This window comes from Centruroides vittatus, unplaced genomic scaffold (genome assembly GCF_030686945.1).
Source record: "Centruroides vittatus isolate TY-2023 unplaced genomic scaffold, ASM3068694v2 contig_970, whole genome shotgun sequence".
NCBI classification, from domain to species: domain Eukaryota; kingdom Metazoa; phylum Arthropoda; class Arachnida; order Scorpiones; family Buthidae; genus Centruroides; species Centruroides vittatus.
Genome location: NW_027122643.1, coordinates 1,350,248 through 1,366,731, shown reverse-complemented (window position 1 = coordinate 1,366,731; position 16,484 = coordinate 1,350,248). Strand labels below are relative to the sequence as shown.

Below are 16,484 nucleotides of genomic sequence, written 5' to 3'. Positions count from 1 at the left end.
TATTAGAAAAGAAAAAAAAAGAAATCAACATTGAAATATTATTTATAACGATAGAAATAGTTATTTGCTGAAGTATCCGAGTTGCAATTTATTGTAAATCTGCAATTTATTTTATTTTATTTTTTCTTTGATAGAAACGAAGACCAAAAAAAGTAAATAAATAAATAAAAAACAAATCTGCTTGTTTTGAATCTTGACCAATAAAAAGTAAAATAAAAGAGATCAACATGAAGATTTATTTGTAAATCTTTACGCTGATCTCTTTATTCTACTTTATAAAATTCTTTTACTGTAGAATTTTTACAGTTTTTATATTTTAGTATCTTCCAAACACTATTTTTTTATATCAAAACGGATGTAGAAATTGTACAAAAAGATTTCACTCTCTTAAGTTTTTAAAGCTATTTGTACACAATTTAATATTTATATAATAATATTAAATTTTAATATTCTTAGTTTCGACATGCTTGCAGATAATAAATGGATTTTATAATATATTATCTTAAATATCTTACTTTAAATATTTTTAACAAAAAAAATGTTTGTATTTTTTTTTAAAAAAAAAGCTTCTCTGGTGATTGAAAAAAGAAGTATTTTTTGAATGATTGTGCAGAAAATGGAAACATTTTACTTTTGACACATTTAGATGCCTTTCCATCAAAAGCAAGATAACATTCAATTTTACATTCCTGCAACCAATACTTGCATTGGGAAAAAGTATTGAATTTTCGGTATTATTGCTTTCAATTTTTGTACATTTTTACACAAAATTTACAATTTAACGCTTGAAATAAGACAAATAAATTTATACTAACTATAATACATTTATTAGAACTCCTTTTTTATGATTCTTAATTCATTTCTACAGTAAAAATGTGGTGCAAGTAAGCATAAACAAATATAATACTTACAAGTAATTATTTACATTGTTATATTATATTTTTACTAAGAATAAAAACAATAAAAACACTCGAAGATACTATACGAAGGAAAATTCTGGGAAGATAAGAGAGAATTGAAGGCTTTGATTAACTTAACTCAAAGATCGTCCATAAATTACGTAACGCTATTTTTATACTTTTCAACTACCGTTCCACTCCTGTACAAATCGTAACGATTAAGTCGCCTACAAATCCACCCACTCAGATCTGCGCTACCTAATTTATGAACAGTCCTTCATTAGTGTTGTAACAAGAGGAAGATGATGATGATAAATAATTACGCTATGTTACTGTGGGATTAAATAAAAAATAAAAATGAAGTTTGGAGAGTGCAGACCTGAAAAACGAATGAGAAGTTTTTAAAGAGCTGGTGATAACGTAGCTGTTTACAATTTTTTATTTATTTCTTTTCTTTTTCTCTGTTAAATATTTATTTTTACTTATTCCTGATATGGGAGTTCTCTTTCCGTCAGAATCTCACATTATCTATTTAATATTTAATATATTCTGAATATTATTATTAAGTTTTATTTATTAAGTTTTTTATTTATTATCTTCTTAACATTGTTTCTAGTTTAATAAACTAAATATACTCCTTTCAATGAAAGAATGCATATAAACATGGACTTTGATTTATTATACCATAGTAAATAAATGCATGCATATTTACAACGATATGTAAAAATGTAATAATTCTTTACCATTATTTATCATTTTTTAATACAAAATTGATCTTCAAAAACACGAATTTACCTTTTATTATTATAAGTTTGATTAAAGAAGAGGATTTACTACTAGATTCATTATAAAAAGGGGAAAAAACTACGAATGACATTCTTATGATAATCCTACATAAACCTACCCGTAAAAATACTTCGAAACGAATTATAATATTTTCTTGAAAGAGATTTCGGAAGAGTACAAATGTAATCCTACTTTAATGGAAGTGGTGATGAAAAGATATGATTTTTTTTCCAGTTTGTAAGTAAAACTATTACAAAACTAAAGAACTAAAATCGAAAATATTACATAGTTTAACTCATTCATATCTAAAAATATTCAAACATTGATCAATCTAGATACGACATAAACTTATAATATAAAAATATAAATTACTCAGTAAAAAAAAATTACTTTTATAACAGTATTTTAATTATGTAAAAACTATAATAATAAAAATAATTCTGTTTTAGCGTACAAGTTCATAATTCTCAAGTTTAAAGAGAATTTATTTTATAACTTTTGACAGTAAAGTTTCTTAATTGTATTCTGCATTCATTAGTTAAAACTGCGATTAAATTTAATGTACTGGATATTACATTACTGTAAAATAAATTTTGGAAAAATGGATCAGAAGCAGATTCCTTCTCGAAACTTCTAAGAAAGACGGAGAGATTGTTAAGATTTTATTAACCATAATCAGTTGTAAAATTGCAATTTAAGATAAAACACTAGAAAATCTCCCTAAACCTTGGATAACAAGCAAAACATTACAACTTTGATTGAGATTTGATGTCTATCGTTTAAAATCAGCATCTCGTTAACTTTTTATTAATCTACATAAATAGCTATAAATTTTTTCCATTTTTTTTTTTAGATACGAGACAGCAATGTCTTAAAAGTTTTATTACTAGATGAGAAATACTCTCGGTTGTATATTTTCATGAAATAATGCTTTATTATTCTGTAAATTTTACTCTTACTCAGAAGCTATTCGTTTTGGTGATGAACATTTCCGTTTTCTGATTATATTTCTAGTCATTGATTCACATAAAATAACAAAGATAATAAATTGAAACTAATCATCAAGTTTCAAAATTATTACTCTACAACTAGACGACCCATCGACATAATTTTAATAATAATTCTTTATCGCTGGTATTAAATTTATAGATTAATGGACTCTTCTATGACATTTTTACTTGACAAAAATATGCTTTATCATCTCTTATCAATAATACATGGCAAAAATAAAAAGTAAAAACACTATATAATATCTTTTTCATTCATTATTGTTTCTAATTTAGTCATGGGAATTTGTTTGGAAGATCAATATATCCATTAGTTATTAAACTAACGGTGATAATAACTAGAATCAACTGTGCAAATCACATTAAGAGTATAAAGACTTTCATATTTGTATTATTACTAGGATCCGATCTGGTAGTATTATTATTAAAAAAAAAAGAATTTTGAATGTGTTTTTAAGAAAAATAAAAGAATGTTTTAGATATATATATATTAAGTTTATTGTCTATTCAGCAGAGATTGGAATCAATTTTGTTCAGGAAATTCAATAGTTGAGAAAAATGCTTTGAATGTAACGCAATTTTTAAAATTTTTTATTAAATTTAATTACGTTATAATGTAACAATATATACGAAAAATAAATGATCAATTTAAAGAAGTGTATATAAATAATAAACAATATAAATTACTCATTAGACATTTATAACATTTACTTATTTTTTTTTAATTGAGATGTTTCAAAAATAATTAATTTACAATTATTTCTCTTCAGATAATAACTCTACTTTTATCTAAAATTGAACAGGGGCTCATATCCTTTCCTGCTTATAATGGATTAGAAAATCCTAATTTATATATAATTAATGCAATCACAAACTCATTTATGTAAACAGCATCAAGAACATTGAGATCGAATTTTAGTTAGCCCATCCTTTACTAAGTTTATAAGTTTTATGTATTCAATAGATTCTAACTTAATTAAATCCTTGTTTTGTTATAGGATTATGCTAAGAAGTAGATTTATTTTCGAATATGTTAGCAATACGATTATTGCAAGTCATTTCCTTTATTGCTTACTCCAGCTAATCAATGTTATAAAGTGAATAGAGTCACAGAATGAGAGGCTTATGCCTATTAATGTAATGATAACAATAAGGGTTTCAGAAAGTATTAATTACAGATAAAATAAAAATTTTCAAATAGATATTCGTTAAACAAAAGACAAAACGCTGCGTAATAATTTTAAAATTATTAACACAACAACTCAAATTTAAGAATGTTGACCTTATCATCATTTTGTGTCACTAACTTTAAATATAATTACTCTACTTTTGTTTCACACGTTCCGTTTTAATTATAAACCTCTCTACTATGAGACTAAGATATAAATTTTGATGTAAAAAAGTTTAATTAAGGCAAATACACTAGTTTGAAAGTAACGGATAAATTAAATGTAAACTAAAAGATATTAACTTCGTTATTTTAGTTTTCATATTTATTTTCCTCTGCGATTACTTTCCACTAATATAAATAAACAAATCTTCACAACTTTTTAAAATTTTCTATGCTTGTAGAGAAATATATAACCAAAAGTATTAATTATATTAATAAAATATATAAGACAGACTCTTAAAATAACTTTAAAATGTTATTTAAGTGATCATCACAGTGCATGTAATCTAAATTTCTGTTTATAAGTATTAAAACTAATAAAAACACTATTTTCTATAAGCTTATTTTATTATAGATCCAGCCCTTACAATTTAATATAATGATAAATACTTGAGACTTGTGTACTTTCTAGGAGAATAAAAGTTATTCAGAATAAATATATCATATGAATTTTTTATCTGAATATCTATAAAGCATTTTAATATTTAGTATGACAATTTTCAGTTAATGTACACGATGATATATTCGTTTTACTTTATATAACTTTCTTATTTTTATCTAGAAAGCCGTGACGATCCATGAAATTTCTTTGTGTTCACTTTTTCAATTCGTATTCCTTGAAGGTATTTCAAATATTATTCTCCAAAACTGCTGGAGATAAATATTATAATTCAGAATTTTCCTAGCATTAACTTGAAAGAGAATCATTACAGTAAGGAAAAATGTTTGTTGGCCGAAAATAGTTACTACTATAAATTTAGAATGTACTATATTATATTATTGATAAAAAAGTATAAATTATAAATTACCTCTTTCCCAGGTGATTTTGTCTATGGGATAGCCACCAACTGGACAGCGAAGGATCATAGTTTCTCCGGCAACTACCATTCTATTTTTCATTTTTCTAATGAAAGGTGGTCCAGGAACTTTAAGCATTCCGCTATGAGTTGCTATACCAGCTCCATTTCTTGCAGTGCATGTGTATTGCCCTCCATGTTCGGTACTTACATCACTTACGTTGACATAACTGACAACTGTATTATCCGAAGTGACATAATCTCCAGTTCTGAATCCACCTTCTTCTGGTACAGCCATTGAATCTAAAGTCCATGTTATCTGTGGCAGGGGGTTGCCTGCGGCGATGCATTTTAAAGATACCTGTGATCCTGGCTTTGACAGTATGTCGTTAAAACGATACAAGAGGTTTGGAGGATTATCTAAAATTGAATATTTCGGTTATAGATAGAGCTAGAATAATACAGTTAGTTTATCATATTTAAAGTGTTTTTTCTTCTTTTTAGAATAAAGAAGGTACAAAATAAAAAATTTTAATAAATAAATCATAAAAATCATGACTTATTTTTACTGTGTTAAGAGAAATTTTTGTATAAAATTATTATTTTTTCTTGTATTAAAGATTTCATGCGGAATATAAGAATAAATCACTAATAAATGTAATTTTCTAAGTGTAGAGTATTTCTTTAAAATATATAATTAACCTTTTTCTTCCGTTATTTATATGGAAAAATAATCATAAACTTGTTTTCTATATTAAAACTGTTATAAACATTACTTTATTTATTTATTATTAGAAACTTTTTACAAATATTAGTTTATAAAATATCTAAAATGCTTTTTATCTTAAATTTCTAAGAGATGTATTTCAAAAATTTGAAACAAATAAACTTACTATAAAAATATTAATATATCTCCACTTCTATGTAAATTACAAAATAATAATTATTAATTATAACAAATCTAACATGACTAATGATTTCATAAAGCTTTTGTTTACATTCCAGAATATTAAAGTAATCTATAATATTCATTGCTATAGAATAAAAAATTAGTTTTCGGAACGGAACCAATTTACACTATAGGCTTAGACAATTAATACTAAAATATCTGACTTTTGTGAACTGCTAATATAAAAATAGTTCAGACAAGTGTCAGTCTGAGGTAATAGTCTGAAGCACAGAATAGCTGTAATCGAATTTTAGTTAGAAATCATATATCATTTGTAACTGAACTCGATTAAGCTTACTCTCCAAGGAAGAAAATAAAGATTACTAAGATGTTTCCATCGAAAAACTTTTTGAGCTAATTCAACTGATACAATGTTAAGATGACTCTCAGCTAATTAGAAATGAAAGCTTATATTTTACCTTTAATACCGTGTTTATGTATGAAGTTAAGAAAATAATTTATTACGGTTTTCCTAGTCATTGATGCGCTGTATATCATTAAATATTTTTTAAAAGTCTCTCTTATTTTTATAAAGAGGATCGTTAACTAAATTATTTTCTGCGTGAAATCAATTTTCAATTATTATTTTTTAATATTATTTTTTTTTAAATTTTTGCTTCAAACATTCAAAATGATATTTATGTACGTTTAAAAATAATTTTATATTTTGAAATATATTATTTGATACCTATTTTTCCTAATAAACGACATAATTAATGGCAACAAACTTAAATGACAGAAGCATTACAGAAGTTAGTTTATACTCTTAATTAATTGATGATAGCTTTCTTAGCCACAGTTAAGTCTAGAAAAACCAGGGACTCACCAGTAATTAAGAGTTCCGCAGTGCCTTGTGCAGACTCTACATCATTGAAGACAAAACATTGGTACATCCCTCGATCTTCCCTTTGTATATCACTAATTAGCAGCTGGTACTGTCTTAGAACTGTCACCCTAATACCGTCAACGACATTCCTACTGTTTTTCAACCATCTAATTGTATTTACAGGGTAACCAGTTACCGTGCAGTTAAAAGTTACGAAATCACCCACATCGGCCATTTTGACTGCTGGACTAATATTTACAATTAATGGAGCTGAAAAGATAAAATTTAACTAGTAATTAAGCTATTATTTTTAATTTTTAAACTATAATGCTATAATATAAAGCTTATGTAATAGCATACAGATGTAATTTTCATGGGTAATGCAATAAAATGTTTAAATTTACTACAGTTGTAGGTCAATGAATGGAAAAAACGCACAATCATTAAACCGTAAGTTAAATCATATTTCTGTATTCATTATTCCTACAGAAAGCTTAAACTTACGATCGTATGTGCTGAAACCATGGATACCATCCGAAAGCGATGGGATGGTAAGTACTAGACCATTTATTTCAACCTGTAACGATCAGAATTAAAGGTTGATGGAGAAGGCGGGAAACTCCTGGGGAACTACAGGGTAAATCAATTTAGAGACAACAGTAATTTAAGGTTAGCAGCATGGGACATAATCGATCTAGCTGATTGCACATGTCCCTATGAGACTCGATAGGGGACGTCCTGTCACCGATTCTCTGCAAGACAATGGATCTATATTGTACAACACTGGTTTTGGAATCTCTTAAGTCTTTCCAGTGAATAACAATCGAAATGTGGTCGATTTGTTTGATAGCTGTTTAGTCAGAATGTCTCCATGAAGAATGTCTTTAGGCATGCTTCTCGTATCGTTAAACCGATTTTAAATGCATTTCCTATATCCTCCACGTTGTCCTTTAATTTAAATATTTTTAAAAGTAAATGAATATATATATTTTTCTAATTTAAAAATTTATAAATTTTAAAAATGAAACGGTTTATATAAAAGAATTCTTCTTAGCAGAGTAAACAATATTATCAATAATTTCTTCCGAATTGTTTACAAGTGCTCGTTAGATTTTTTTTTCAACAGGATAAGTAATGAACGTGTATTTTCAAAAATATAAACGAAAAATGGGAGTAAAAAAGAAAGTAAAATTTTTGTTTACATGTCGTCTGTCATAATTTAAAAGTGCATTTTGTAGACATCTGGCAATATAACATATTTCAGATTGTAGAAACAATATAAAAAATATCATGTCCATTCTTTTTCTTAAACATTAGTAAACAGTAAACATACTTTTGTTAAGTGCTAATTAACAAGTTATTTTTGCTTGTTCAGTTGTCTAACGATTCCCACAGTAAGCCACTTTATACGAAAGACACGTTAAAACTATTTAAATTATTTTTTAAACTATTCGGTTTAATTACCTTAATTCTTCAGCAATGCTTTAAGTTTTGTTCGATAATTGATGAAAATTGATTTATTAAAGGAATAATTACAGTATTTTTTTTTAATTGATGAAATTACACATATTTTTTTTAATTAAAATATCCGAAAAACTTATATTAAATACATAATTAATAATGTAAAAAGTTAATAAATTTTGAAGAAATAATAATAAATGTTATTTATTAAATGAAAATATATCACAATAAAAATAAATGAATATCGACAGTTACACAGTGAAGATAATAAAGTCTGTCTGATGAACTAAAAGATTACTAGAAGGATTATCTGTGAGAAACTCAACGTTATATGTGGATGAGAAATAAGCTTTTAATATGTTGTTGAGGTTAAAATATTATTAATTAAAATAAAAATAAAACATATTATATTTAGGTTATATCAATACGGATTTTGTTTATATTCTTTAACATTGGCATACTAATATCTTTTAAATCTTTTCTTGAGATTATAGAAGATTTGTAAAATTTTGCAATATTGAATCGAGAATTGAAATTTCTATGAACTGGAACCATTCAGTAGTAAAAAAGGAAACAGCTGAAGAAGAAAATTGAAGGATTTCACACGTTTTATTGCAGCTAAGAGTTTTGAATAGAAGCTTATACGGAGTTTAGAAAAATTCAAAACTTGATAATACAAGAAAAGAAAAAATTGTCATACGATTGCAAAAAAATAAATAAGGATCTAATTTCTCGATAACAGCTTCATATCTTAATCGAGTTTTTAAATTCAGCTTTAATTTACCTTTTAAATTTAATCGTATAAAAATATATTTAAATGTTAAAATTTCAAAAATCATTAAATAAAAATATAATAATTACTTCAATTCTTATAAGAATAATTTAAATTTTTTCTACGTCGAAGTTCTGATTTATAAATTCTAGTATAAACTGTAAGTTAATGGATATAATACATTTATTCACTAAATGCCTTAGAGAATTTTATTTTCTTTATTGTTTTGCAAGATTCTATGGCATTCAATGTTTTTTAAAAAAAAGCTTTCCTGAAAATTGTTTAATTAAGTAAATTTAAATTAAAAGTAGCATTTACAAAATTAACCCAAAAGTATTTAATTGGAAGAAAAAATAAATAAATCCAAAAAAAATCCTATTGAATTTGAGTAGGGAAAAAAATCAGAAAAATTTAAAATAAAATTATTTCTTTTTTTCCTACATTACATTCACTCCAGAATTACATTATTGAGGACTTGAAAGATGGCCTAATCTGAAAATAACATTATTTCTATACATTCACAAAACTGACCATAAAAGTTTTATATCGAAACAGGATAGTCATTACGATTGTAGGAAGCTATTTGAGGATAAATATCTTTACAAACACAAGTAGTAAAGTAATAAAATAGCCACATTTACACCTAATTAAAGTAATAAATTTCTTGCACATGTTTAAGTTATTATTATAAACTTTCGGGTGTATTTTCTGCATTAAAATAATTACATTCTATATCATATTTAAATTTAGTAATAGTCATTTTCAAAACATGTAAACTAATTTCTTTTCTCCCAATTTAACATTATGGCCCAATATTATCACAATATCAATATTTTCCTAGGCAATTTACATATTTAACAGCTGAAAAAAGGCCAGTTGTTCGCCGTTTTAGTGCAAAAATATTAGAAAAAGAAAATATAAAAATACAATTACGGTTACAAGCTTTCACTAAAATTATGAACGTTCAGATAAGATGTTAATCTTCACGACGTGACTTCAACACGCTTTAAAATTTTTATTCTATATACTGTAAGAGCATGAAAATTTCAATTGAAAGAGATATACGTGGTCCAAGTTATGAATTGTTGAAAAGATAAGGAGCACTGGAAGCATCAGAAATGTATGAAAAAAGCAATTTCTTAAAATATTTCACTATCTGATAAGAATTTTATCGGTGTTTAAATGGATTTGAATGTATGAAAGCTACCATTCTAGATAACAAAACATTATTGTTTCAAACATATCGCTGTTGAAAAGGAGAATTAATGGACAGAGCAATCATTTCGATTGTCTGCACGTTCATTAACATATGAATGAAGGATGTTAAACATCTCTTCATTTTGTCACATCACATGATAAATAAAATCAATATAATCAGGAATATAGGTAACATTTTACGAGTACGAATGAAAATTAGTGTAATAACCAATTGAAAATTTAACTACTCAATTAATATAAACTTAAAATTTAATTTAAAAAATATATTTATATTTTCAATCACATCGATAAATAAAATGACGTTGCTTAAGGGTTTAGAATAAATCTATTTATAAATTCATTGCAACTTATTTTCGATTAATTTTATTTACTAAAATTAATTTATTTTGTAAATCTTAATTAAAAATTAATAAGAAAAAATTCTCATAATAAATAATCAAAATTTAACATTAATTATAAAACAATACGAGTAAATTAACGAAGATAATTGGTGAATGTTTTAATTTAAATTTTGGAAAGAATTTAATTAACGCTTTTTATAATTGTATAATATAATAAATTTAAAATTAATTTAAATTTTTTAAAATATATTTTAGATTCATATACTTAAACTATTTTATGCTTTAGTGCTTTAAATTTTATATAAAATTATTACTTAAATGATAAATCTTTATGATTATTAATTTGTAAAAAAATTATTTTGTTAATTATCCGAGTAAATTATTCTCATTGCGCTTAAAAATACACTTATATATTAAATAATAGAGAAGTATATAAAGTTTTCTAAAAGTAGACAATATATAAAATATATAGCTAGATAAGAATTGCAGCGTGTGATAATTAATTTCTCATTTATTTTAAATCATTGCTTTCCAAATTACGAGCTAGAAACAAAATTAGCGAAAGAGAAGATCGCATTTACTGAAAAGATTACTAAAATTTTGTCATGTTTTAGCAATTTATAATCCTTAATATGTCACTTCAAGCGACAAATATAAATTAATTAAAAATATTCGCAAATGTTAGTACCTTAAGTTGATTTTTCAGTCTTTTTTGTTTCGCTAAAGACAAAACGAAGTTATACGCAAGGGAGAACACACTTAATAAGATAAATCTGGTTCAAAAATTAAAAGAAAAACCCGAGTTTACCAGTAACAATGACATCAGTCTCGGCTTTGTCTTCATTAGCTGTGTTGTTGACGTAACAAAGATATTTTCCGCTATCTTTCATATCAGTCTGTTGAATGACAAGTGTACCTCCTATCTGATGAAATCTGGAATCAAGTTTTACAAGTTGATATCTTTCACCTTCTTTCTTGTACCATAAATAAGAAGGTAGAGGATATCCCTGAGCTGCACAAGGTAATTGAACAGTTTCTCTTCTTCGGATAACAATTCTGGGTATTGAATGAGTTATCCTCGGTGGGACTTGGCCGTAAGGTTCTAAGAAAAGAAAGATAATTTAGTTCCAAACTTCTAATTTAAATTAACCGAATTTTTAACTTTAAACGGATTAAAGCATTGATCGTCAAAGCGAAGATGATGATTTCAACGTTATTATTATTGACATTCTTGAGAATACGTAATAACATATAATTTAAAATCAAATTAAGTATATGACTAATCACATATATTATTCTAAGATAATTATATTTGTTAACGTAGACAATATAATAAATTAATAGAAACTACAAATTCACTTTAATTGTTTCGTTGTTACTGTCTTAGGAATTTTGTAACACGTTTTGTATTTTATTGGAAGATCATTCTTTAATTGGTAAAAAATAACTTTAAACTAAATTATTACACGATCAATGTGTTCTTGCCGATTCCAAATAAGCATACATACAATACTAAAAGGACCAGACCTCGTTAAATTTTATCGATCAAAAACTGGAAACTGTTTTCCCTATCGTTACAGAAAAATTGCTTTGCAATATAATAATCGATCTTCCAGAAAATAGCTATAAAAGTAATTACAATTCGTTGTAATTTTGTCTGCTTCATTGGAGCAGTATTGGATATTCTCGACCTTATCGACAATTACGGGTTAAAATACTATTTTTGTATTTTGAATAAAATAAATCATAAACACGAGTAATGAATGTTGATAAAGTATTAAATCATGTTATTTTTGTTAATTTTCTCTGAAATTTCTGTAAATTCCCTTCTTTAATTTAATGTTTATTATTCGCACTCCGCTTCAATACTTACTTAACTGGTATAATGAATATTTAAATATTTAAATTTTCGTTTAATTTGCATAAATCAAACGTTTATTTTATAAAAGTATGAAAATCTTCTAACAATATGCTATAATTTAATTATATTGATTTTTAAAATATTATTAAAATATTCATATTTTTGTTTATCTGTAGTTAATAACGTTACGTAAAGACAAACGATAATTTTCATTCTAGCTTTATTGTAGATGTAATATAACAATTTAAGAATATTTTTTAAACTAGTATAATCATTAAGAAAACAATATCAATTAGATTAAATCTCCTCATTACCGAGATAAAAGCGTTAGAGTCCCATTCCATCCCTATCGCAATCTGGATAACAATTAAACTGAAGCCAGGAGGACTTTGCTTAATTTCAAGAAAATACGAATTTTAAACTCCTGTTTTATCGATTATTTCTTAAGAAAGTAAAGTTGAAAGTGTCCCCAAGACGCACCGAGATAGCTTACAATAAAGAGATGGGATTACAGTTCCCCCACTCACTTAACTACGAAATTGCGAAATCGCTTTAATTACCATGAGCTCAGTGAAGTGACACGGTAAACAATACTATAGTCTCAGTTTGAATACAACGATAATTAATCACCTAAAGTAGCGACAAGTTGGACTATAAAGAAAATTGAAAAGTTGCAAGACGCCTTGTGTCTATCGAATGAGGTTAGAGACACGTCGAACCCATCCGTCGACGTCAAAACGAATATAGTTTTGCGACTTGCCTCAACGATTTCCTTTAACATACCTCCTACCACTTCCCATTACCTGTAACGACGATTCTTCCTTGAGAATTGCTGAGTACAGCAGTCCCCGTCAAACGGTGTTGAGCTTGACACATATAGCTACTAGCAGCATCTGACTGTACAACATTTCTTACATGCAGTTCACCACTTGGAAACAAACTATATCTACCTATAAGAAAAGTGTCAATTTTCAAACAGTATCAACAATGTTTCATCAGTAATATAAATGTATATCTCAATTACCCTTTATGGGCGATACGAAATAATTTTCCGATATCAAACAATATATAAATTTATATTATAGACATTAACAATTCACAATGTGCAGATTTATTGCTTACGTTCTCATCTAATACATAATTATATTCATTTTAATACATTTTATAACTAAAATAATAAATATTATACCAAGCTAAGTAAAGGAATTTAAGAAATTGCGTTTAATAAATTATATTCTTATAAAACTATATAAATAAATAAATATAATATTTATGTTTATATACATTAATATACTTAAATTATATATATATATATATATATATATATATATATATATATATATATATATAAATGTTTTAAAGACATTTTAAAAACATAAAATTTTAAATTTAAAATCTAAATTTTTATAATATAAAATAAATATTTAAAAATAGAACATTTAAATGTTATAATTAATAAGAAATTTTTGAAAATAATTTATTTTTACATTTTTTTTTTCAAATTATTAAGAAAAGAAATCGAATTTTGATTTTTGTATATCTACAAAAAAGTATATTCAAAAATAAATAAAATTGGTACATCATGTAAAATTCTTTTTATAGCTACTAGAAATTAAATTTGTAAAAAAAAAGACATGAAAAGTTGCACAATTTTTTTTAATCAAAATTAATTTTTACTTTGCGATGACATTTCAAGAATTTTCTGCAGAAAACTAATGAAAGAAAAAATTTATGATGTTATAACTTTATAGAAAGATGGGTCATTTCGATTTTGTAATTAACTTTATGAATTACTATTGCCAAAGGTTTTATTCAGTTTTAGACAGCTAGATATTAAAATGTCATAAAAATAATTTCGAAAAGGTTTTTGATTTGCATTGTTAATTTTCTTTCAGTTATGTTTATTTTTATTTGAATTTTTTTTAAAAGAAATATATTTGCTTAATACTATTACAAAAAAAATTAATGTATTTAAATATATTTTTGAAGATGAAATTTAAATAATTAATATGATAATATTTACCGTGTGAAAATTTATAAGAGTTGGTATTTATATATTAAAAGCTAATTACGGATGTAAAGATTTTCTTTAGTATCAAGAAGTAATTTTTCCATACCATCGAGTAAAGAAGCAGTTATTTCTTCGTTTGGTTTTCTAAACCAAGCAGTCACTTTCACATATTCTCTGACAAATCCAGGAACGTGACATCTAAGAACAGCTGTGTTACCTTTCAGCACAAACTCGTCGTGGGTTTCTACCGAATAATGGTGCGAGATCACTAGAACAAACATTTGCAATCAATATAAACAAGAAATATCCATCTGTTCAGTAATTTTAACAAGTCAAATAAAGTATACATTAAGGCAAATGGAGAATTAAATATATAATACTGCAATAGAAAAGGTATTTAAAGTTACAATACATTAAATTTTCATGATTAAGAATAAAAATGTACCCGCAGCACCCTATAAACACAATAAATTTTTAAATTTAATCAAGAAAACATTTAATATTTAATAATTGATATACTGTTTTAAATATAAATTACGATAGAATACGTAAATTTATTTAAATTTAGAAAAGTATAGCGAAGATTTTAGGTTCAGAAGTACAAAGAGAAACAATTACAACTTTTAATGTTTTTTGCACAAGAAACAAATGAAAGATTTAATTTATTGTTCAACACTATCAATACGGCAACAAAATTTAATGGTGCGAAATAAAATTGAAAGTTGTGTGACTGTTGGCATATTTATTATAGTTATTTAAGAAGGTTAAAAAAAATTCCCAACAAATTCACATAATTCATAGTATCAAACTCAACGCATCTAGGTCATTAGTCAAGAGAACTGACAGTTTCCTTATTACAAAGTGTAACATGAGAAATCCCCAACCTTATCTATTACCTGCTAAATCATAGACATTTAATCAGGCAATCTTAGCAATCGGCTGCGTAAAAGATGGCATACCCAGGGCATTAGACAAATGAAATGTATTATAAGACCTTATACCTACACGAGACTTTAATTTCTTAAACCTTAAGTGCTTTTCAGAGAATATTCTCGTGGGACTAGACAACAGTGACGACTTTTGTCTCGAGATAAAAAAAAAAAGAAGAAGAAGGAAAGTGTGGCGAAGATTGATCGGCGATGTAATGAAATTTTTACTTGTCTGTAGAAAGGGGGTAGGCCTAATGAGAAAAGTACATAACTCTTGAAGAGAAGCATTTCATAGTTAAGAGAAAAAATTATCGAGCAAGTGAAAATGAATGATGAGACGGTTGTATTTCTCTGTAACCGTGGAAGATGTATTGTCCCGTAAATGGTACTTTCGATGAAAGTTGCTGTTGCTGAAAACAACCGTTGACACAAACATCGTTATATGTTATCGGTATAACGAAATTGTAGCAACACGTAGTTCTAACTCTATTTTCTTTCCGAAAAAGATCAATAATTTGTTTGAACTGCGTTAACAGAAAAACAATCTCATCAGAAATCTAGTTTGTTAATTCGGCGTGAAATTAATGCAATTCTGCAATATTCAATTTATCTAACATTATTACTGCAGAAACCTATCATTTCGGCTATTTATGAAATGGGGAAAAACCTTTTTAAATCGAGTAACTTTCAAAACTAATGAAATTTTAAGAGTTTATTACCCCTTTAGAACATTTAATTAAATATAAATAAACAGAAAATGTATTGAACTTATGTAAACTATTATTTTATTTTTAACTAATTTACAAATTATATAAATTACTGTAATGAATTTAAATTAGAATATTATTCAATATTATTGCAACCTGCAACTATGCACCAGAAAATTAAACTATAATTACAGTTACTTAAATGCATATATATATAAATTGAAATTATCAGTATATTCATTAAAATATATTAAAATTATTTACACTTAAATTTAACATAAACGTTAATAATTGATATGAATTTTGATAAAAGTTTGTATAAGATGAACATGACATAAAGTAAATAATTATACTTATATGAATATGTGCAGTACATATACTGCATAAATATCACGATACTTAGTAGAATATTTGCCGAGTAAAAACTGTGTATATTTATAAACATAGCAAAATAATTGTTGTAAATATTACAAAGAGTATAGTTAATTAAAACATAGACACACGTGATTAATTGTATAACATGAAAGCGG

The 16,484-nt window shown here is 25.6% G+C and overlaps 1 protein-coding gene across 3 annotated transcripts in view; it reads right to left on the bottom strand.

Moving 5' to 3' along the window:
- The window catches only part of LOC136985422 (cell adhesion molecule Dscam1-like), a 108,251-nt gene that overhangs the window by 46,331 nt on the left and 45,436 nt on the right, over positions 1-16,484 (bottom strand). For all 3 annotated transcript variants that reach the window (XR_010882342.1, XM_067282700.1, XM_067282701.1), the window contains exons 3-7: positions 14,425-14,586; positions 13,111-13,257; positions 11,255-11,548; positions 6,655-6,924; positions 4,892-5,299 (exon numbers count right to left, since the gene is read on the bottom strand). Coding sequence is in view for 2 of the 3 variants with exons in the window: in XM_067282700.1 (XP_067138801.1) it covers positions 4,892-5,299; positions 6,655-6,924; positions 11,255-11,548; positions 13,111-13,257; positions 14,425-14,586 (1,281 nt within the window). In the remaining variant the exon portion in view is untranslated. The remainder of the gene's footprint in view (positions 1-4,891; positions 5,300-6,654; positions 6,925-11,254; positions 11,549-13,110; positions 13,258-14,424; positions 14,587-16,484) is intronic.